Source organism: Triturus cristatus, chromosome 7 (assembly GCF_964204655.1).
Source record: "Triturus cristatus chromosome 7, aTriCri1.1, whole genome shotgun sequence".
In the NCBI taxonomy this organism is placed as follows: Eukaryota; Metazoa; Chordata; class Amphibia; order Caudata; family Salamandridae; genus Triturus; species Triturus cristatus.
The window spans coordinates 1,344,716,767-1,344,738,050 of NC_140590.1; the positions used below are offsets into that span (position 1 = coordinate 1,344,716,767).

The window sequence follows — 21,284 nt, forward strand, 5'->3', positions numbered from 1 at the left end:
GAGCTTAAAAACATTGGACGTTTCCTGGCTGAATCGGGTCTGTTGGCATGTATGGTTGTACTATCATTGCCTCTTCCTTCTGCCCACAATGGTCTATTACATTGCCACAGCCTCTCTTAAGTCCTGTATTGTTGGTTTGTTGCCCCTGCCCCCCTTTCCACTGCCCTCCATAGTCTGTTGTGCTGCCACGGCCCTTCCTGCCTGCTCAGTGTGGTTAAATTGTTGCCTTTGCACCCTCCTACCTGCCTTCAATTTTCAGAGTCCGTGCCCCTGGCTTCTGCCTCTCAACAGTATGAACAACTAGATTGCTAACATTCTATATTTATTACAAAAGTGTGGAACGCCTGAAGTCATCTTGATGTAATCAAAACTGTAATACCTAGAGCATTTCCTTTAGAAATTACATATATGAGAGGGTCTTATTGGGATCAAAATTATGGTTAGTGCTCTAAAAGACTAAAATAAGGACATATTTTCTGAGTTTTCAAATAGCGACAAAGCACTTTTAAATTATTTGTTATCTGTATGTTTTTTTATCCAGTTGACCACTTGATTAAATGTTGTACTTAGGGGAGAGAATGTGGTGTTACTTCCAGAGCTGCAGACTTTGCAACTGGGGAACCAGGTTGGAGTTTCTGCTTCAGCTCGACATTCTGTGATTCTGGTCAAATCACTTAGTCTCCCCATGTCTACAACCAAAATGAATTTGTTCTTGTGTGATGTAACCAATGCTCATGTAAAGCACTCCAATACCTGACAAGTCTGCACTATATAACACTGCAAAAACACAAAATAATAAGTGTTTTGCACACTTCTGTCATTGGGCTATATTTGGGCTACATCTGGGTGATTTTGGGCTACATTTGGGCTCTTTTGTCTCCGGTGGCCATCTTGGGAGATTGATTTGTTATGAAGTTTCCTAATTTCCTCATGTACTGCAGTCTACTCAGTAGGAAATGCTTTCAGTTTTTTACTTTGATTCCATCATGAAGGTATTCAGATATGTCACACATTTGCCATAAATTCTGAATGTTAGCACTCTAGTTGCTCATTAGATCACTGTAGTAAAGCTACTGCTCACCAGAGAAGTCTGCTGCTTGTATTCAAAGTGCATGTTTCAGCCTGAAATAGAAGAGGATTTGAGAAGTCAAAATGTGCCCTCATTTTCTTTCTTCAGCATTAATCATAATTTCTATGGCAAAATGAACCCCCTCATTGTGTTCCTTTTTAAATTAAATGTTTTAAGTGTTACCAGTTTATTCCAATCAAGATGGCTTCAGGTGTGCCATACTTTTGTCATAATGAAGACAGTAAGCGCTCTAGTTGTTTTTAAGAACACTCTGGGACATTCTGTCATTGGGCTATACTTGGGCTACATCTGGGTGATATTTGGGCTACATTTGGGTTCTTTTGTGTCTGGTGGCCAACTTGGGAGACTTATTTGTTATGAAGTTTCCTAATTTCCTCATTTACTGCAGTCTCCTCAGTAGGAAATACTTTCAGTTTTTTACTTTGATTCCATCAAGAAGGCATTCAGATGTGTCACACATTTGCCATAAATTCAGAATGTTAGCACTCTTTTGCTCATTAGATCACTGTAGTAAAGCTACTGCTCACCAGGAAAAACTGCTGCTGGTATTGAAAGTGCATGTTTCATTCTGCATGTCAGAATTTTTTAATGAAATAGAGGATTTGAGAAGTCACTCAAAATGTGCCCTAATTTTTCTTTCTGCAGCACTAATCATACTTTTTATGGAAAAATGAACCCCCTCATTTTGTTCCTTTTTAAATTAAATGTTTTAAGAGTTACCACTTTAATCCAAGCAAGATGGCTTCAGGTGTGCCATACGTTTATCATAAGTAGGACTGTTAGTGCTCTAGTTGTTCTTTGGAACACTCTGTGAAGCTGCAGTAGAACACAAAGGAATCAACTGACCGTCTCTGCCCTTGTTGGATGTACATGTTTTACTGAGAATGTCAGACTTCATTCTCACATGACTGAGAAAGATAATGTGAATTTACAGAAAATAAGCTCTCAGTTTAGCTTATAGATCACCTTCCAAACCAATGTGGGAAAAGCATGAGAAACTATTTTTCTCTCAATCATGATATCCCAGCAGAAGGCTTTTTCACATGGTGAAATCACCTTAGAACATACCACAATTCCTAAAAATGAGTATGGTACCATCAACAAATGATTTCTAATGTAACTAAAGTCTTAAAACCTTCTATTAACTGCAATGCTTTTTAATGAGGTGCTATCATGTATATTGGTCCCAAGATGGCTGCCAACACTTCTTGGATGAAGTGTTGACAGCCAATCAGGAACTACTGAACAGATTGACACCAGACCTGCAAAAGGCACATCCCTGACCTGAGGACTACCTCTTTTTCCAAATTTCAAGTAATTCTGTTCAGCCGTTTGAGCTGTACCGTGGACTAAAGGTCCCTATGGAAAATTGCATGGGAAAAATGCGTTTTGGGACCCCCCTTTTTTCTCAGCCCCCGCTTGACGAATCCTCCCGAGACTTTCAGGGTAGGAGCGGAGCGGAGCGCCCCACCTATTTTGAAAATTTGGCGAGGATTCATCAACCGGCGCCAAAGTTATTCCAAATAGAATGTTGCGGATTTCCTATGGAAACACGGTCCTAACTATAACTATTCTTGTTCTCGTTCTCTCGTTCTTTCTCGTTCTCTCTCTCTCGTTCTTTCTCTCTCTCGTTCTCTCTCTCTCTCGTTCTCTCGTTTGTTCCCTCGTTTGTTCCCTCGTTCCCTCATTCTCTCTCGTTCTCTCGTTCTCTCGTTCTCTCGTTCTCTCGTTCTCTCGTTCTCTCGTTCTCTCGTTCTCTCGTTCTCTCGTTCTCTCGTTCTCTCGTTCTCTCGTTCTCTCGTTCTCTCGTTCTCTCGTTCTCTCGTTCTCTCTCTCTCGTTCTCTCGTTCTCTCTCTCTCGTTCTCTCACTCGTTCTCTCACTCGTTCTCTCGTTCTCTCTCTCTCGTTCTCTCACTCGTTCTCTCACTCGTTCTCTCACTCGTTCTCTCACTCGTGGTCTCTCTCGTTCTCTCACTCGTGGTCTCTCTCGTGGTCTCTCTCGTGGTCTCTCTCGTGGTCTCTCTCTCTCTCTCTCGTGGTCTCTCTCTCTCTCTCGTGGTCTCTCTCTCTCTCTCGTGGTCTCTCTCTCTCTCTCGTGGTCTCTCTCTCTCGTGGTCTCTCTCTCTCTCTCGTGGTCTCTCTCTCGTGGTCTCTCTCTCTCTCTCGTGGTCTCTCTCTCTCTCTCTCTCTCTCTCGTGGTCTCTCTCTCGTTTTCTCGTTCTCTCTCGCTTGTTCTCTCTCTCGTTCGTGTTTTCTCTCTCTCTCTCTCGTTTGTGTTTTCTCTCTCGTTCTGCAAAAGGCACATCCCTGACCTGAGGACTACCTCTTTTTCCAAATTTCAAGTAATTCTGTTCAGCCGTTTGAGCTGTACCGTGGACTAAAGGTCCCTATGGAAAATTGCATGGGAAAAATGCGTTTTGGGACCCCCCTTTTTTCTCAGCCCCCGCTTGACGAATCCTCCCGAGACTTTCAGGGTAGGAGCGGAGCGGAGCGCCCCACCTATTTTGAAAATTTGGCGAGGATTCATCAACCGGCGCCAAAGTTATTCCAAATAGAATGTTGCGGATTTCCTATGGAAACACGGTCCTAACTATAACTATTCTTGTTCTCGTTCTCTCATTCTTTCTCGTTCTCTCTCTCTCGTTCTCTCTCGTTCTCGTTCTCTCTCGTTCTCGTTCTCTTTCCCTCTCTTTCTCTCTCTTCTCTCACTCGTTCTCTCACTCGTTCTCTCACTCGTTCTCTCACTCGTTCTCTCACTCGTTCTCTCACTCGTTCTCTCACTCGTTCTCTCACTCGTTCTCTCACTCGTGGTCTCTCTCGTTCTCTCACTCGTGGTCTCTCTCGTGGTCTCTCTCGTGGTCTCTCTCTCTCTCTCGTGGTCTCTCTCTCTCGTTCTCTCGTTTGTTCCCTCGTTTGTTCCCTCGTTTGTTCCCTCGTTTGTTCCCTCGTTCCCTCGTTCTCTCGTTCTCTCGTTCTCTCGTTCTCTCGTTCTCTCGTTCTCTCGTTCTCTCGTTCTCTCGTTCTCTCGTTCTCTCGTTCTCTCGTTCTCTCGTTCTCTCGTTCTCTCGTTCTCTCGTTCTCTCGTTCTCTCGTTCTCTCTCGTTCTCGTTCTCTCTCGTTCTCGTTCTCTTTCCCTCTCTTTCTCGTTCTCTTCTCTCACTCGTTCTCTCACTCGTTCTCTCACTCGTTCTCTCACTCGTTCTCTCACTCGTTCTCTCACTCGTGGTCTCTCTCGTTCTCTCACTCGTGGTCTCTCTCGTGGTCTCTCTCGTGGTCTCTCTCTCTCTCTCGTGGTCTCTCTCTCTCTCTCGTGGTCTCTCTCTCTCTCTCGTGGTCTCTCTCTCTCTCTCGTGGTCTCTCTCTCTCTCTCGTGGTCTCTCTCTCTCTCTCGTGGTCTCTCTCTCTCTCTCTCTCTCTCGTGGTCTCTCTCTCGTTTTCTCGTTCTCTCTCGCTTGTTCTCTCTCTCGTTCGTGTTTTCTCTCGTTCGTGTTTTCTCTCTCTCTCTCGTTTGTGTTTTCTCTCTCGTTTGTGTTTTCTCTCTCTCTCTCGTTTGTGTTTTCTCTCTCGTTTGTGTTTTCTCTCTCTCTCTCGTTTGTGTTTTCTCTCTCTCTCTCGTTCGTGCTCTCTCTCTCTCGTGCTCTCTCTCTCTCTCTCGTGGTCTCTCTCTCTCTCGTGGTCTCTCTCTCTCTCGTGGTCTCTCTCTCTCTCTCTCTCGTGGTCTCTCTCTCTCTCTCTCTCTCTCGTGGTCTCTCTCTCTCTCTCTCGTGGTCTCTCTCTCTCTCTCTCTCGTGGTCTCTCTCTCTCTCTCTCTCGTGGTCTCTCTCTCTCTCTCTCTCTCTCTCTCGTGGTCTCTCTCTCTCTCTCGTTTTCTCGTTCTCTCTCGTTTTCTCGTTCTCTCTCTCTCTCTCGTTCTCTCTCGTTCACTCTCGTTTTCTCGTTCTCTCTCTCTCGTGGTCTCTCTCTCTCGTGGTCTCTCTCTCTCTCTCTCGTGGTCTCTCTCTCTCTCTCTCTCGTGGTCTCTCTCTCTCTCTCTCTCGTGGTCTCTCTCTCTCTCTCGTGGTCTCTCTCTCTCTCTCGTGGTCTCTCTCTCTCTCTCGTGGTCTCTCTCGTGGTCTCTCTCTCGTTTTTTCTCTCTCTCTCTCTCGTGGTCTCTCTCTCTCTCTCTCTCGTGGTCTCTCTCTCGTGGTCTCTCTCTCTCTCTCGTGGTCTCTCTCTCTCTCTCGTGGTCTCTCTCTCTCTCTCGTGGTCTCTCTCGTGGTCTCTCTCTCGTTTTTTCTCTCTCTCTCTCTCTCGTTTTTTCTCTCTCTCTCGTTTTTTCTCTCTCTCTCGTTTTTTCTCTCTCTCTCGTTTTTTCTCTCTCTCTCGTTTTCTCGTTCTCTCTCGTTTTCTCGTTCTCTCTCTCTCTCGTTCTCTCTCCTCTCTCTTTCTCTCTCCTCTCTCTTTCTCTCTCCTCTCTCTTTCTCTCACTCGTGGTCTCTCTCTCTCGTGGTCTCTCTCTCTCTCTCGTGGTCTCTCTCTCTCTCTCGTGGTCTCTCTCTCTCTCTCTCTCTCTCGTGGTCTCTCTCTCTCTCTCTCTCTCTCTCGTGGTCTCTCTCTCTCTCTCTCTCTCTCGTGGTCTCTCTCTCTCTCTCTCTCTCTCTCGTGGTCTCTCTCTCTCTCTCGTGGTCTCTCTCTCTCTCTCTCGTGGTCTCTCTCTCTCTCTCTCGTGGTCTCTCTCTCTCTCTCTCGTTTTCTAGTTTTCTCGTTCTCTCTCTCTCGTTCTCTCTCTCTCTCGTTCGTGTTTTCTCTCTCTCTCTCGTTCGTGCTCTCTCTCTCGTTCGTGCTCTCTCTCTCGTTCGTGCTCTCTCTCTCGTTCGTGCTCTCTCTCTCGTTCGTGCTCTCTCTCTCGTTCGTGCTCTCTCTCTCGTTCGTGCTCTCTCTCTCGTTCGTGCTCTCTCTCTCGTTCGTGCTCTCTCTCGTTCGTGCTCTCTCTCTTTCGTTCGTGCGCTCTCTCTCTCTCTCGTGCTCTCTCTCTCTCGTGCTCTCTCTCTCTCGTGCTCTCTCTCTCTCGTGCTCTCTCTCTCTCGTGCTCTCTCTCTCTCTCTCGTGCTCTCTCTCTCTCTCTCGTGCTCTCTCTCGTGCTCTCTTTCTCTCTCGTGCTCTCTTTCTCTCTCGTGCTCTTTCTCTCTCGTGCTCTTTCTCTCTCGTGCTCTTTCTCTCTCGTGCTCTCTTTCTCTCTCGTGCTCTCTTTCTCTCTCTCGTGCTCTCTCTCTCTCTCGTGCTCTCTCTCTCTCTCGTGCTCTCTCTCTCTCTCGTGCTCTCTCTCTCTCTCGTGCTCTCTCTCTCTCTCTCTCGCTCGTTCTCTTTTTCGCTTGTTCTCTTTCTCTTTCTTTCTCATTTTCTTTCGCTCTCGTTCTCCTGTTTTTTCTCGTTCGTTTTCTCGTTCGTTTTCTCGTTCGTTTTCTCGTTCGTTTTCTCGTTCGTTTTCTCGTTCGTTTTCTCGTTCGTTTTCTCGTTCGTTTTCTCGTTCGTTTTCTCGTTCGTTTTCTCGTTCGTTTTCTCGTTCGTTTTCTCTCCCGTTTTCTCGTTCGTTTTCTCTCCCGTTTTCTCGTTCGTTTTCTCGTTCGTTTTCTCTCCCGTTTTCTCGTTCGTTTTCTCTCCCGTTTTCTCGTTCGTTTTCTCTCCCGTTTTCTCGTTCGTTTTCTCGTTCGTTTTCTCTCCCGTTTTCTCTCCCGTTTTCTCTCCCGTTTTCTCTCCCGTTTTCTCTCCCGTTTTCTCTCCCGTTTTCTCTCCCGTTTTCTCTCCCGTTTTCTCTCCCGTTTTCTCTCCCGTTTTCTCTCCCGTTTTCTCTCCCGTTTTCTCTCCCGTTTTCTCTCCCGTTTTCTCTCCCGTTTTCTCTCCCGTTTTCTCTCCCGTTTTCTCTCCCGTTTTCTCTCCCGTTTTCTCTCCCGTTTTCTCTTGTTCTCTCTCGTTTTCTCTCTCTCTCGTTTTCTCTCTCTCTCGTTTTCTCTCTCTCTCGTTCTCTCTCTTTCTCGTTCGTGTTTTCTCTCTCTCTCGTTCTCTCTCTCTCTCGTTCGTGTTTTCTCTCTCTCTCTCGTTCGTGCTCTCTCTCTCGTTCGTGCTCTCTCTCTCGTTCGTGCTCTCTCTCTCGTTCGTGCTCTCTCTCTCGTTCGTGCTCTCTCTCTCTCGTTCGTGCTCTCTCTCTTTCGTTCGTGCTCTCTCTCTTTCGTTCGTGCTCTCTCTCTCGTTCGTGCTCTCTCTCTCGTTCGTGCTCTCTCTCTTTCGTGCTCTCTCTTTCGTTCGTGCGCTCTCTCTCTCTCTCGTGCTCTCTCTCTCTCGTGCTCTCTCTCTCTCGTGCTCTCTCTCTCTCGTGCTCTCTCTCTCTCGTGCTCTCTCTCTCTCGTGCTCTCTCTCTCTCGTGCTCTCTCTCTCTCGTGCTCTCTCTCTCTCTCTCGTGCTCTCTCTCTCTCGTGCTCTCTCTCGTGCTCTCTTTCTCTCTCGTGCTCTCTTTCTCTCTCGTGCTCTCTTTCTCTCTCGTGCTCTCTTTCTCTCTCGTGCTCTCTTTCTCTCTCGTGCTCTCTCTCTCTCTCGTGCTCTCTCTCTCTCTCTCGTGCTCTCTCTCTCTCTCTCTCGCTCGTTCTCTTTTTCGCTTGTTCTCTTTCTCTTTCTTTCTCATTTTCTTTCGCTCTCGTTCTCCTGTTTTTTCTCGTTCGTTTTCTCGTTCGTTTTCTCGTTCGTTTTCTCGTTCGTTTTCTCGTTCGTTTTCTCGTTCGTTTTCTCGTTCGTTTTCTCGTTCGTTTTCTCGTTCGTTTTCTCGTTCGTTTTCTCGTTCGTTTTCTCGTTCGTTTTCTCGTTCGTTTTCTCGTTCGTTTTCTCGTTCGTTTTCTCGTTCGTTTTCTCGTTCGTTTTCTCGTTCGTTTTCTCGTTCGTTTTCTCTCCCGTTTTCTCGTTCGTTTTCTCTCCCGTTTTCTCGTTCGTTTTCTCTCCCGTTTTCTCGTTCGTTTTCTCTCCCGTTTTCTCTCCCGTTTTCTCTCTCTCTCGTTTTCTCTCTCTCTCGTTTTCTCTCTCTCTCGTTTTCTCTCTCTCTCGTTTTCTCTCTCTCTCGTTTTCTCTCTCTCTCGTTTTCTCTCTCTCTCGTTTTCTCTCTCTCTCGTTTTCTCTCTCTCTCGTTTTCTCTCTCTCTCGTTTTCTCTCTCTCTCGTTTTCTCTCTCTCTCGTTTTCTCTCTCTCTCGTTTTCTCTCTCTCTCGTTCTCTCTCTTTCTCGTTCGTGTTTTCTCTCTCTCTCTCGTTTGTGTTTTCTCTCTCTCTCTCGTGCTCTCTCTCTCGTTCGTGCTCTCTCTCTCGTTCGTGTTCTCTCTTTCGTTCGTGCTCTTTCGTTCGTGCTCTCTCTCTTTCGTTTGTGCTCTTTCTTTCGTTTGTGCTCTTTCTTTCGTTCGTGCTCGCTCTCTCTCTCGTGCTCGCTCTCTCTCTCGTGCTCTCTCTCTCTCGTGCTCTCTCTCTCTCGTTTTCTCGTTCTCTCTCGTTTTCTCGTTCTCTCTCGTTTTCTCGTTCTCTCTCTCTCTCGTTCTCTCTCTCTCTCGTTCTCTCTCTCTCTCGTTCTCTCTCTCTCTCGTTCTCTCTCCTCTCTCTTTCTCTCACTCGTGGTCTCTCTCTCACTCGTGGTCTCTCTCTCTCTCGTGGTCTCTCTGTCTCTCTCTCACTCGTGGTCTCTCTCTCACTCGTGGTCTCTCTCTCTCTCGTGGTCTCTCTCTCTCTCGTGGTCTCTCTCTCTCTCGTGGTCTCTCTCTCTCTCGTGGTCTCTCTCTCTCGCTCGTGGTCTCTCTCTCTCTCTCTCGTGGTCTCTCTCTCTCGCTCGTGGTCTCTCTCTCTCGCTCGTGGTCTCTCTCTCTCGCTCGTGGTCTCTCGCTCGTGGTCTCTCTCTCTCTCGTGGTCTCTCTCTCTCTCGTGGTCTCTCTCTCTCGTGGTCTCTCTCTCTCTCTCTCTCTCTCGTGGTCTCTCTCTCTCTCTCTCGTTTTCTCTCTCTCTCGCTTGTTCTCTCTCTCTCGTTCTCTCTCTCTCGTTCTCTCTCTCTCGTTCTCTCTCTCTCGTTCTCTCTCTCTCGCTCTCTCTCTCTCGTTCTCTCTCTCTCTCGTTCGTGTTTTCTCTCTCTCTCTCGTGGTCTCTCTCTCTCTCTCGTGGTCTCTCTCTCTCTCTCTCGTGGTCTCTCTCTCTCTCTCGTGGTCTCTCTCTCTCTCGTTTTCTCTCTCTCTCGTTTTCTCGTTCTCTCTCGCTTGTTCTCTCTCTCTCGTTCTCTCTCTCTCTCTCGTTTTCTTTCTCTCTCGTTTTCTCGTTCTCTCTCGCTTGTTCTCTCTCTCGTTCTCTCTCTCTCTCGTTCGTGTTTTCTCTCTCTCTCTCGTTCGTGTTTTCTCTCTCTCTCTCGTTCGTGTTTTCTCTCTCTCTCTCGTTCGTGTTTTCTCTCTCTCTCTCGTTCGTGTTTTCTCTCTCTCTCTCTCTCTCTCTCTCGTTCGTGTTTTCTCTTTCTCTCTCTCGTTCGTGCTCTCTCTCTCGTTCGTGCTATCTCTCTCGTTCGTGCTCTCTCTTTCGTTCGTGCTCTCTTTCGTTCGTGCTCTCTCTTTCGTGCTCTCTCTTTCGTGCTCTCTCTCTCTCGTGCTCTCTCTCTCTCTCGTGCTCTCTCTCTCTCTCGTGCTCTCTCTCGTGTTTTCTTTCTCTCTCGTGCTCTCTCTCTCTCGTGCTCTCTCTCTCTCTCGTGCTCTCTCTCTCGTGCTCTCTCTCTCTCGTGCTCTCTCTCTCTCTCGTGTTCTCTCTCTCTCTCGTGCTCTTTCTCTCTCTCGTGCTCTCTCGTGTTCTCTTTCTCTCTCGTTCTCTCTCTCTCTCGTTCGTGTTTTCTCTCTCTCTCTCGTGTTTTCTCTCTCTCTCGTGTTTTCTCTCTCTCTCGTGTTTTCTCTCTCTCGTTCGTGCTCTCTCTCTCGTTCGTGCTCTCTCTCTCGTTCGTGTTCTCTCTCTCGTTCGTGCTCTCTCTCTCGTTCGTGCTCTCTCTCTCGTTCGTGCTCTCTCTCTCGTTCGTGCTCTCTCTCTCGTTCGTGCTCTCTCTCTCGTTCGTGCTCTCTCTCTTTCGTTCGTGCTCTCTCTTTCGTTCGTGCTCTCTCTTTCGTTCGTGCTCTCTCTCTCGTGCTCTCTCTCTCTCTCGTGCTCTCTCTCTCTCGTTCTCTCTCTCTCTCTCTCTCTCGTGCTCTCTCTCTCTCTCTCGTGCTCTCTCGCTCTCTCTCGTGCTCTCTCGCTCTCTCTCGTGCTCTCTCGCTCTCTCTCGTGCTCTCTCTCTCTCTCTCTCGTGCTCTCTCTCTCTCTCGTGCTCCCTCTCTCTCTCGTGCTCGTTCTTTCTTTTTCGCTTGTTCTCTTTCTCTTTTTCTTTCGCTCTCGTTCTCCTGTTCGTTCTTTCTCAATCTCTCGTTCGTTTTCTCGTTCGTTTTCTCGTTCGTTTTCTCGTTCGTTTTCTCGTTCGTTTTCTCGTTCGTTTTCTCGTTCGTTTTCTCGTTCGTTTTCTCGTTCGTTTTCTCGTTCGTTTTCTCGTTCGTTTTCTCGTTCGTTTTCTCGTTCGTTTTCTCGTTCGTTTTCTCGTTCGTTTTCTCGTTCGTTTTCTCGTTCGTTTTCTCGTTCGTTTACTCTCCCGTTTACTCTCCCGTTTACTCTCCCGTTTACTCTCCCGTTTACTCTCCCGTTCTCTCTTGTTCTCTCTTGTTCTCTCTCTCTCTCGTTCTCTCTCTCTCTTGTTCTCTCTCTCTCTCGTTCTCTCTCTCTCTCGTTCGTGTTTTCTCTCTCTCTCTCGTTCGTGTTTTCTCTCTCTCTCTCGTTCGTGTTTTCTCTCTCTCTCTCGTTCGTGTTTTCTCTCTCTCTCTCTCTCGTTCGTGTTTTCTCTCTCTCTCTCTCTCGTTCGTGTTTTCTCTCTCTCTCTCTCTCTCTCGTTCGTGTTTTCTCTCTCTCTCTCTCTCTCTCTCTCGTTCGTGTTTTCTCTCTCTCTCGTTCGTGTTTTCTCTCTCTCGTTCGTGTTCTCTCTCTCTCGTTCGTGTTTTCTCTCTCTCTCGTTCGTGTTCTCTCTCTCTCGTTCGTGTTCTCTGTCTCTCGTTCGTGTTCTCTCTCTCTCTCTCGTTCGTGTTCTCTCTGTCTCTCGTTCGTGTTCTCTCTCTCTCTCGTTCTTTCTCTCTTTCTCGTTCGTGTTCTTTCTCTCTCGTTCGTGTTCTTTCTCTCGTTCGTGTTCTTTCTCTCGTTCGTGTTCTTTCTCTCTCGTTCGTGTTCTTTCTCTCTCGTTCGTGTTTTCTCTCTCTCTCTCTCTCTCTCTCGTTCGTGTTTTCTCTCTCTCTCGTTTGTGTTTTCTCTCTCGTTCGTGTTTTCTCTCTCTCTCGTTTGTGTTTTCTCTCTCGTTTGTGTTTTCTCTCTCGTTTGTGTTTTCTCTCTCTCTCGTTTGTGTTTTCTCTCTCTCTCGTTTGTGTTTTCTCTCTCGTTCGTGCTCTCTCTCTCGTTCGTGCTCTCTCTCTCTCTCGTTCGTGCTCTCTCTCTCTCTCGTTCGTGCTCTCTCTCTCGTTCGTGCTCTCTCTCTCGTTCGTGTTCTCTCTCTCTCTCTCGTTCGTGTTCTTTCTCTCTCTCTCGTTCGTGTTCGTGTTCTCTCTCTCGTTCGTGCTCTCTCTCTCTCTCGTTCGTGCTCTCTCTCGTTCGTGCTCTCTCTCTCTCGTTCGTGTTCTCTCTCTCTCTCTCGTTCGTGTTCTCTCTCTCTCGTTCGTGTTCTCTCTCTCTCTCTCGTTCGTGTTCTCTCTCTCTCTCTCGTTCGTGCTCTCTCTCTCTCTCGTTCGTGCTCTCTCTCTCTCTCGTTCGTGCTCTCTCTCTCTCGTTCGTGCTCTCTCTCTCTCTCGTTCGTGCTCTCTCTCTCGTTCGTGCTCTCTCTCTCGTTCGTGCTCTCTCTCTCGTTCGTGCTCTCTCTCTCTCTCGTTCGTGCTCTCTCTCTCGTTCGTGCTCTCTCTCTCTCTCGTTCATGCTCTCTCTCTCTCGTTCGTGCTCTCTCTCTCGTTCGTGCTCTCTCTCTCTCTCTCGTTCGTGTTCTCTCTCTCTCGTTCGTGTTCTTTCTCTCTCTCTCGTTCGTGTTCGTGTTCTCTCTCTCGTTCTTTCTCTCTTTCTCGTTCGTGTTCTTTCTCGTTCGTGTTCTCTTTCTCTCTCTCTCGTTCGTGCTCTCTCTCTCGTTCGTGCTCTCTCTCTCTCTCTCGTTCATACTCTCTCTCTCGTTCGTGCTCTCTCTCTCTCGTTCGTGTTCTCTCTCTCTCTCTCGTTCGTGTTCTTTCTCTCTCTCTCGTTCGTGTTCGTGTTCTCTCTCTCGTTCTTTCTCTCTTTCTCGTTCGTGTTCTTTCTCGTTCGTGTTCTCTTTCTCTCTCTCTCTCGTTCGTGCTCTCTCTCTCTCTCGTTCGTGCTCTCTCTCTCTCGTTCGTGTTCTCTCTCTCTCTCTCGTTCGTGTTCTCTCTCTCTCTCTCTCGTTCGTGTTTTCTCTCTCTCTCGTTCGTGTTTTTTCTCTCTCTCTCTCTCGTTTGTGTTCTCTCTCTCGTTTGTGTTCTCTCGTTCGTGTTCTCTCTCTCTCTCTCTCTCGTTTGTGTGCTCTCTCTCTCGTTCGTGCTCTCTCTCTTGTTCGTGCTCTCTCTCTCGTTCGTGGTCTCTCTTTCGTTCGTGGTCTCTCTCTCTCTCTCTCTCTCTCTCGTTCGTGGTCTCTCTCTCTCTCTCTCTCTCTCTCGTTCGTGGTCTCTCTCTCTCTCTCGTTCGTTCTCTCGTTCGTGCTCTCTCGTTCGTGTTCTCTCTCGTTTGTGTTCTCTTTCTCTCTCGTTTGTTTTCTCTCTCTCGTTTGTGTTCTCTCTCTCTCGTTTGTGTTCTCTCTCTCTCTCTCTCATTTGTGTTCTCTCTCTCTCTCTCTCGTTTGTGTTCTCTTTCTCTCTCTCGTTTGTGTTTTCTCTCTCTCTCTCTCTCGTTCGTGCTCTCTCTCTCGTTCGTGCTCTCTCTCTCGTTCGTGCTCTCTCTCGTTCGTGCTCTCTCTCGTTCGTGCTCTCTCTCTCGTTCGTGTTCTCTCTCTCGTTCGTGCTCTCTCTCTCGTTCGTGTTCTCTCTCTCGTTCGTGCTCTCTCTCGTTCGTGCTCTCTTTTTCGTTCGTGTTCTCTCTTTCTCTCTCTCTCTTTCTCGTTCGTGGTCTCTCTCTCTCTCTCTCCTTCGTGGTCTCGCTCGCTCTCGTTCGTGGTCTCTCTCTCTCTTTCTCGTTCGTGTTCTCTCTCTCTTCTCGTTCGTGTTCTCTTTCTCGTTCGTGTTCTCTCTCTCTCTCTCTCTCGTTCGTGTTTTCTCTCTCGTTCGTGTTCTCTCTCTCTCTCTCTCTCTCTCTCTCTCTCTCGTTCGTGGTCTCTCGTTCGTGGTCTCTCTCTCTCTCTCGTTCGTGGTCTCTCTCTCTCTCTCGTTCGTGGTCTCTCTCTCTCTTGTTCGTGGTCTCTCTCTCTCGTTTGTGTTCTCTCTCTTTCGTTTGTGTTCTCTCTCTTTCGTTCGTGTTCTCTCTCTTTCGTTCGTGTTCTCTCTCTTTCGTTCGTGGTCTCTCTCTCTCGTTCGTGTTCTCTCTCTCTCTCTCGTTCGTGGTCTCTCTCTCTCTCTTTCGTGGTCTCTCTCTCTCTCGTTCGTGGTCTCTCTCTCTCTTTCGTGGTCTCTCTCTCTCTCGTTCGTGGTCTCTCTCTCTCTCTCTCGTTCGTGGTCTCTCTCTCTCTCTCGTTCGTGGTCTCTCTCTATCGTTCGTGGTCTCTCTCTCTTTCTCTCTCTCGTTCGTGCTCTCTCTCTCGTTCGTGCTCTCTCTCTCGTTCGTGCTCTCTCTCTCGTTCGTGCTCTCTCTCTCGTTCGTGCTCTCTCTCTCGTTCGTGTTCTCTCTCTCGTTCGTGCTCTCTCTCTCGTTCGTGCTCTCTCTCTCTCGTGCTCTCTCTCTCTCGTTCGTGCTCTCTCTCTCGTTCGTGCTCTCTCTCTCGTTCGTGCTCTCTCTGTCTTTCGTTTGTGTTCTCTCTCTCTCTCGTCTCTCTCTCTCGTTTGTGTTCTCTCTCTCTCTCGTTTGTGTTCTCTCTCTTTCTCGTTTGTGTTCTCTCTCTCTTTCGTTTGTGTTCTCTCTCTCTCTCGTCTCTCTCTCTCGTTCGTGTTCTCTCTCTCTCTCTCTCTCTCGTTTGTGCTCTCTCTCGTTCGTGCTCTCTCTCTCTTTCGTTTGTGTTCTCTCTCTCTCTCGTCTCTCTCTCTCGTTTGTGTTCTCTCTCTCTCTCTCTCTCGTTTGTGTTCTCTCTCTTTCTCGTTTGTGTTCTCTCTCTCTCTCTCGTTTGTGTTCTCTCTCTCGTTTGTGTTCTCTCTCTCTCTCGTTTGTGTTCTCTCTCTCTCTCTCGTTTGTGTTCTCTCTCTCTCGTTTGTGTTCTCTCTCTCTCTCTCGTTTGTGTTCTCTCTCTCTCTCTCTCTCGTTTGTGTTCTCTCTCTCTCTCTCGTTTGTGTTCTCTCTCTCTCTCTCGTTTGTGTTCTCTCTCTCTCTCTCGTTCGTGTTCTCTCTCTCTCTCGTTCGTGTTTCTCTCTCTCTCTCTCTCTCGTTCGTGCTCTCTCTCTCGTTCGTGCTCTCTCTCTCGTTCGTGCTCTCTCTCGTTCGTGCTCTCTCTCGTTCGTGCTCTCTCTCGTTCGTGCTCTCTCTCTCGTTCGTGCTCTCTCTCTCGTTCGTGTTCTCTCTCTCTCGTTCGTGTTCTCTCTCTCTCTCTCTCTCGTTCGTGGTCTCTCTCTCTCTCGTTCGTGGTCTCTCTCTCTCTCTCTCTCTCGTTCGTGCTCTCTCTCGTTCGTGCTCTCTCTCTTTCGTTTGTGTTCTCTCTCTCTCTCGTTTGTGTTCTCTCTCTCTCTCTCTCTCTCGTTTGTGTTCTCTTTTTCTCGTTTGTGTTCTCTTTCTCTCTCTCGTTTGTGTTCTCTCTCTCTCGTTTGTGTTCTCTCTCTCTCTCTCGTTTGTGTTCTCTCTCTCTCTCTCTCTCTCTCGTTTGTGTTCTCTCTCTCTCTCTCGTTTGTGTTCTCTCTCTCTCTCTCGTTTGTGTTTTCTCTCTCTCTCTCGTTTGTGTTCTCTCTCTCTCTCTCTCTCGTTTGTGTTCTCTCTCTCTCGTTTGTGTTCTCTCTCTCTCTCTCGTTTGTGCTCTCTCTCTCGTTCGTGTTCTCTCTCTCTCTCGTTCGTGTTTCTCTCTCTCTCTCTCTCTCGTTCGTGTTCTCTCTCTCTCTCTCTCTCGTTCGTGTTCTCTCTCTCTCGTTCGTGTTCTCTCTCTCTCTCTCTCTCGTTCGTGTTCTCTCTCTCTCTCTCGTTCGTGTTCTCTCTCTCTCTCTCGTTCGTGTTCTCTCTCTCTCTCTCTCGTTCGTGTTCTCTCTCTCTCGTTCGTGGTCTCTCTCTCTCTCTGTCTCTCGTTCGTGGTCTCTCTCTCTCTCTCTCGTGTTCATGGTCTCTCTCTCTCTTTCTCTCTCTCGTGGTCTCTCTCTCTCTCTTTCGTGGTTTCTCTCTCTCTCGTTCGTTTTCTCTCTCTCGTTCGTGTTCTCTCTCGTTCGTGCTCTCTTTCTCTCTCGTTTGTGTTCTCTCTCTCTCTCTCTCGTTTGTGTTCTCTCTCTCTCTCGTTTGTGTTCTCTCTCTCTCTCTCGTTTGTGTTCTCTCTCTCTCTCTCGTTTGTGTTCTCTCTCTCTCTCGTTCGTGTTCTCTCTCTCGTTTGTGTTCTCTCTCTCGTTCGTGTTCTCTCTCTCTCGTTCGTGTTCTCTCTCGTTCGTGTTCTCTCTCTCTCGTTTGTGTTCTCTCTCTCTCTCGTTTGTGTTCTCTCTCTCTCTCGTTCGTGTTCTTTCTCTCTCGTTCGTGTTCTCTCTCTCTCTCGTTCGTGTTCTCTCTCTCTCTCTCGTTCGTGTTCTCTCTCTCTCTCGTTCGTGTTCTCTCTCTCGTTCGTGTTCTCTCTCTCGTTCGTGTTCTCTCTCTCTCGTTCGTGTTCTCTTTCTCTCTCGTTCGTGGTCTCTCTCTCTCGTTCGTGGTCTCTCTCTCTCTCGTTCGTGGTCTCTCTCTCTCTCGTTCGTGGTCTCTCTCTCTCTCGTTCGTGGTCTCTCTCTCTCGTTCGTGGTCTCTCTCTCTCGTTCGTGGTCTCTCTCTCTCGTTCGTGGTCTCTCTCTCTCGTTCGAGGTCTCTCTCTCTTTCTCGTTCGAGGTCTCTCTCTCTTTCTCGTTCGAGGTCTCTCTCTCTTTCTCGTTCGAGGTCTCTCTCTCTCTCGTTCGTTCTCTCTCTCTCTCTCTCTCATTTGTGTTCTCTCTCTCTCGTTCGTTCTCTCTCTCTCTCTCTCATTTGTGTTCTCTCTCTCTCGTACGTGTTTTCCCTCTCTCTCTCGTACGTGTTTTCCCTCTCTCTCTCGTACGTGTTCTCTCTCTCTCGTTCGTGGTCTCTCTCTCTCTCTCGTTCGTGGTCTCTCTCTCTCGTTCGTGGTCTCTCTCTCTCGTTCGTGGTCTCTCTCTCTCGTTCGTGGTCTCTCTCTCTCGTTCGTGGTCTCTCTCTCTCGTTCGAGGTCTCTCTCTCTTTCTCGTTCGAGGTCTCTCTCTCTTTCTCGTTCGAGGTCTCTCTCTCTTTCTCGTTCGAGGTCTCTCTCTCTCTCGTTCGTTCTCTCTCTCTCTCTCTCATTTGTGTTCTCTCTCTCTCGTTCGTGGTCTCTCTCTCTCTCTCGTTCGTGTTCTCTCTCTCGTTCGTGTTCTCTCTCTCTCTCGTTCGTGTTCTCTCTCTCTCTCGTACGTGTTCTCTCTCTCGTTCGTGTTCTCTCTCTCTCTCTCGTTCGTGGTCTCTCTCTCTCTCTCTCTTGTTCGTGGTCTCTCTCTCTCTCTCTCTTGTTCGTGGTCTCTCTCTCTCTCTCTCTTGTTCGTGGTCTCTCTCTCTCTTGTTCGTGTTCTCTCTCTCTCTCTCGTTCGTGTTCTCTCTCTCTCGTTCGTGTTCTCTCTCTCTCTCGTTCGTGTTCTCTCTCTCTCTCGTTCGTGTTCTCTCTCTCTCTCGTACGTGTTTTCCCTCTCTCTCTCGTACGTGTTCTCTCTCTCTCGTTCGTGGTCTCTCTCTCTCTCTCTCTCTTGTTCGTGGTCTCTCTCTCGTTCGTGGTCTCTCTCTCTCGTTCGTGGTCTCTCTCTCTCGTTTTTGCTCTCTCTCTCTCGTTTTTGCTCTCTCTCGTTTTTGCTCTCTCTCGTTTTTGCTCTCTCTCGTTTTTGCTCTCTCTCTCGTTTTTGCTCTCTCTCTCGTTTTTGCTCTCTCTCTCGTTTTTGCTCTCTCTCGTTTTTGCTCTCTCTCTCGTTTTTGCTCTCTCTCGTTTTTGCTCTCTCTCGCTCGTGCTCTCTCGCTCGTGCTCTCTCGTTTTCTCATTCTCTTGTGTTCTCTCGGTCTCTCTGTCTCTCGTTCTCTCTGTCTCTCGTTCTCTCTGTCTCTCGTTCTCTCTGTCTCTCGTTCTCTCTGTCTCTCGTTCTCTCTGTCTCTCGTTCTCTCGTTCTCTCTGTCTCTCGTTCTCTCTGTCTCTCGTTCTCTGTCTCTCGTTCTCTCGTTCTCTGTCTCTCGTTCTCTCTGTCTCTCTGTCTCTCGTTCTCTCTGTCTCTCTGTCTCTCGTTCTCTGTCTCTCGTTCTCTCTGTCTCTCGTTCTCTCTGTCTCTCGTTCTCTCTGTCTCTCGTTCTCTCTGTCTCTCGTTCTCTCTGTCTCTCGTTCTCTCTGTCTCTCGTTCTCTCTGTCTCTCGTTCTCTCTGTCTCTCGTTCTCTCTGTCTCTCGTTCTCTCTGTCTCTCGTTCTCTCGTTCTCTCTGTCTCTCGTTCTCTCTGTCTCTCGTTCTCTGTCTCTCGTTCTCTCGTTCTCTGTCTCTCGTTCTCTCTGTCTCTCTGTCTCTCGTTCTCTCTGTCTCTCTGTCTCTCGTTCTCTGTCTCTCGTTCTCTCTGTCTCTCGTTCTCTCTGTCTCTCGTTCTCTCTGTCTCTCGTTCTCTCTGTCTCTCGTTCTCTCTGTCTCTCGTTCTCTCTGTCTCTCGTTCTCTCTGTCTCTCGTTCTCTCTGTCTCTCGTTCTCTCTGTCTCTCGTTCTCTCTGTCTCTCGTTCTCTCGTTCTCTGTCTCTCGTTCTCTCTGTCTCTCGTTCTCTCTGTCTCTCTGTCTCTCGTTCTCTCTGTCTCTCGTTCTCTCTGTCTCTCGTTCTCTCTGTCTCTCGTTCTCTCTGTCTCTCGTTCTCTCTGTCTCTCGTTCTCTCTGTCTCTCGTTCTCTCTGTCTCTCTGTCTCTCGTTCTCTCTCTCTCTCTCGTTCGTGTTCTCTCTCTCTCTCGTTCGTGTTCTCTCTCTCGTTCGTGTTCTCTCTCGTTCGTGTTCTCTCTCTCTCGTTCGTGTTCTCTTTCTCTCTCGTTCGTGGTCTCTCTCGTTCGTGGTCTCTCTCTCTCGTTCGTGGTCTCTCTCTCTCGTTCGTGGTCTCTCTCTCTCTCGTTCGTGGTCTCTCTCTCTCTCGTTCGTGGTCTCTCTCTCTCTCGTTCGTGGTCTCTCTCTCTCGTTCGTGGTCTCTCTCTCTTTCTCGTTCGTGGTCTCTCTCTCTTTCTCGTTCGAGGTCTCTCTCTCTTTCTCGTTCGAGGTCTCTCTCTCTTTCTCGTTCGTTCTCTCTCTCTCTCTCGTTCGTTCTCTCTCTCTCTCTCTCATTTGTGTTCTCTCTCTCTCGTTCGTGGTCTCTCTCTCTCTCTCGTTCGTGTTCTCTCTCTCTCTCGTTCGTGTTCTCTCTCTCTCTCGTACGTGTTCCCTCTCTCTCTCGTACGTGTTCCCTCTCTCTCTCGTACGTGTTTTCCCTCTCTCTCTCGTTCGTGTTTTCTCTCTCTCTCGTTCGTGGTCTCTCTCTCTCTCTCGTTCGTGGTCTCTCTCTCTCTCTCTCTTGTTCGTGGTCTCTCTCTCTCTCTCTTGTTCGTGGTCTCTCTCTTTCTTGTTCGTGTTCTCTCTCTCTCTCTCGTTCGTGTTCTCTCTCTCTCGTTCGTGTTCTCTCTCTCTCTCGTTCGTGTTCTCTCTCTCTCTCGTTCGTGTTCTCTCTCTCTCTCGTACGTGTTTTCCCTCTCTCTCTCGTACGTGTTTTCCCTCTCTCTCTCGTACGTGTTCTCTCTCTCTCTCTCTCTTGTTCGTGGTCTCTCTCTCGTTCGTGGTCTCTCTCTCTCGTTTTTGCTCTCTCTCTCTCGTTTTTGCTCTCTCTCGTTTTTGCTCTCTCTCTCGTTTTTGCTCTCTCTCTCGTTTTTGCTCTCTCGTTTTTGCTCTCTCTCGTTTTTGCTCTCTCTCGTTTTTGCTCTCTCTCGTTTTTGCTCTCTCTCTCGTTTTTGCTCTCTCTCTCGTTTTTGCTCTCTCTCGTTTTTGCTCTCTCTCTCGTTTTTGCTCTCTCTCGTTTTTGCTCTCTCTCGCTCGTGCTCTCTCGCTCGTGCTCTCTCGTTTTCTCATTCTCTTGTGTTCTCTCGGTCTCTCGTTCTCTCGTTCTCTGTCTCTCGTTCTCTCTGTCTCTCTGTCTCTCTGTCTCTCGTTCTCTCTGTCTCTCTGTCTCTCGTTCTCTCTGTCTCTCTGTCTCTCGTTCTCTGTCTCTCGTTCTCTCTGTCTCTCGTTCTCTCTGTCTCTCGTTCTCTCTGTCTCTCGTTCTCTCTGTCTCTCGTTCTCTCTGTCTCTCGTTCTCTCTGTCTCTCGTTCTCTCTGTCTCTCGTTCTCTCTGTCTCTCTGTCTCTCGTTCTCTCTGTCTCTCTGTCTCTGTCTCTCGTTCTCTCTGTCTCTGTCTCTCGTTCTCTGTCTCTCGTTCTCTCTGTCTCTCGTTCTCTCTGTCTCTCGTTCTCTCTGTCTCTCGTTCTCTCTGTCTCTCGTTCTCTCTGTCTCTCGTTCTCTCTGTCTCTCGTTCTCTCTGTCTCTCGTTCTCTCTGTCTCTCGTTCTCTCGTTCTCTCTGTCTCTCGTTCTCTCTGTCTCTCGTTCTCTCTGTCTCTCTGTCTCTCTGTCTCTCGTTCTCTCGTTCTCTCGTTCTCTCTGTCTCTCGTTCTCTCTGTCTCTCGTTCTCTCTGTCTCTCGTTCTCTCTGTCTCTCGTTCTCTCTGTCTCTCGTTCTCTCTGTCTCTCGTTCTCTCTGTCTCTCGTTCTCTCTGTCTCTCGTTCTCTCTGTCTCTCGTTCTCTCTGTCTCTCGTTCTCTCTGTCTCTCGTTCTCTCTGTCTCTCGTTCTCTCTGTCTCTCGTTCTCTCTGTCTCTCGTTCTCTCTGTCTCTCGTTCTCTCGTTCTCTCTGTCTCTCGTTCTCTCGTTCTCTCGTTCTCTCTGTCTCTCGTTCTCTCTGTCTCTCGTTCTCTCTGTCTCTCGTTCTCTCTGTCTCTCGTTCTCTGTCTCTCGTTCTCTCTGTCTCTCGTTCTCTGTCTCTCTGTCTCTCTGTCTCTCGTTCTCTGTCTCTCGTTCTCTCTGTCTCTCGTTCTCTGTCTCTCGTTCTCTCTGTCTCTCGTTCTCTCTGTCTCTTGTTCTCTCTCTCTCGTTCTCTCGGTCTCTTGTTCTCTCTCTCTCGTTCTCTCGCTCTTTCCCGTTTTCTCTCTCTCGTTCTCCTTTTCTCTCTCGCTCGTTCTCACTCGTTCTCTCTCTAGTTTTTTTTTCGTTCTCTCTCCTCTCGTTCTCTCTCTTCTCTCTCGTTTTTTCTCTCGTTCTCTCTCGTTTTTTCTCTCGTTCTCTCTCGTTTTTTCTCTTGTTTTCTCTCGTTCTCTCTCTCTCTCGTTCTCTCTCTCTTCTCTCTCTCGTTGTCTCTCGTTCTCTCTCTCGTTCTCTCTCGTTCTCTCTCTCGTTCGCTCGTCCTCTCGCTCGTCCTCTCGCTCGTCCTCTCGCTCGTCCTCTCGCTCGTCCTCTCGCTCGTCCTCTCGCTCGTCCTCTCGTTTTCTCGTGTTCTCGTTTTCTCGCTCGTCCTCTCGTTTTCTCGTGTTCTCGTCCTCTCGCTCGTCCTCTCGCTCGTCCTCTCGCTCGTCCTCTCGCTCGTCCTCTCGCTCGTCCTCTCGCTCGTCCTCTCGCTCGTCCTCTCGCTCGTCCTCTCGCTCGTCCTCTCGCTCGTCCTCTCGTGTTCTCGTTTTCTCGTTTTCTCGTTCTTTCTCGTTTTCTCGTGTTCTCTCGTTTTCTCGTGTTCTCTCGTTTTCTCTCCTCTTTCTCGTTTTCTCTCCTCTTTCTCGTTTTCTCT

General features: G+C 48.5%; 2 protein-coding genes across 5 annotated transcripts in view; one reads left to right on the top strand and one right to left on the bottom strand.

The window, feature by feature from the left end:
• The window catches only part of LOC146812032 (uncharacterized), a 32,180-nt gene extending 14,699 nt beyond the window's left edge, over nucleotides 1-17,481 (bottom strand). The window contains exons 1-6 of the mRNA XM_085620381.1: nucleotides 17,200-17,481; nucleotides 16,091-16,241; nucleotides 10,756-11,340; nucleotides 10,458-10,718; nucleotides 9,706-9,793; nucleotides 6,315-6,459 (exon numbers count right to left, since the gene is read on the bottom strand). Coding sequence (XP_085476507.1) covers nucleotides 6,315-6,459; nucleotides 9,706-9,793; nucleotides 10,458-10,718; nucleotides 10,756-11,340; nucleotides 16,091-16,241; nucleotides 17,200-17,481 — 1,512 coding nt within the window. The remainder of the gene's footprint in view (nucleotides 1-6,314; nucleotides 6,460-9,705; nucleotides 9,794-10,457; nucleotides 10,719-10,755; nucleotides 11,341-16,090; nucleotides 16,242-17,199) is intronic.
• Nucleotides 1-21,284, top strand: part of ATXN2L (ataxin 2 like) — a 767,539-nt gene that overhangs the window by 55,424 nt on the left and 690,831 nt on the right. The gene's annotated exons all lie outside the window — the stretch shown is intronic.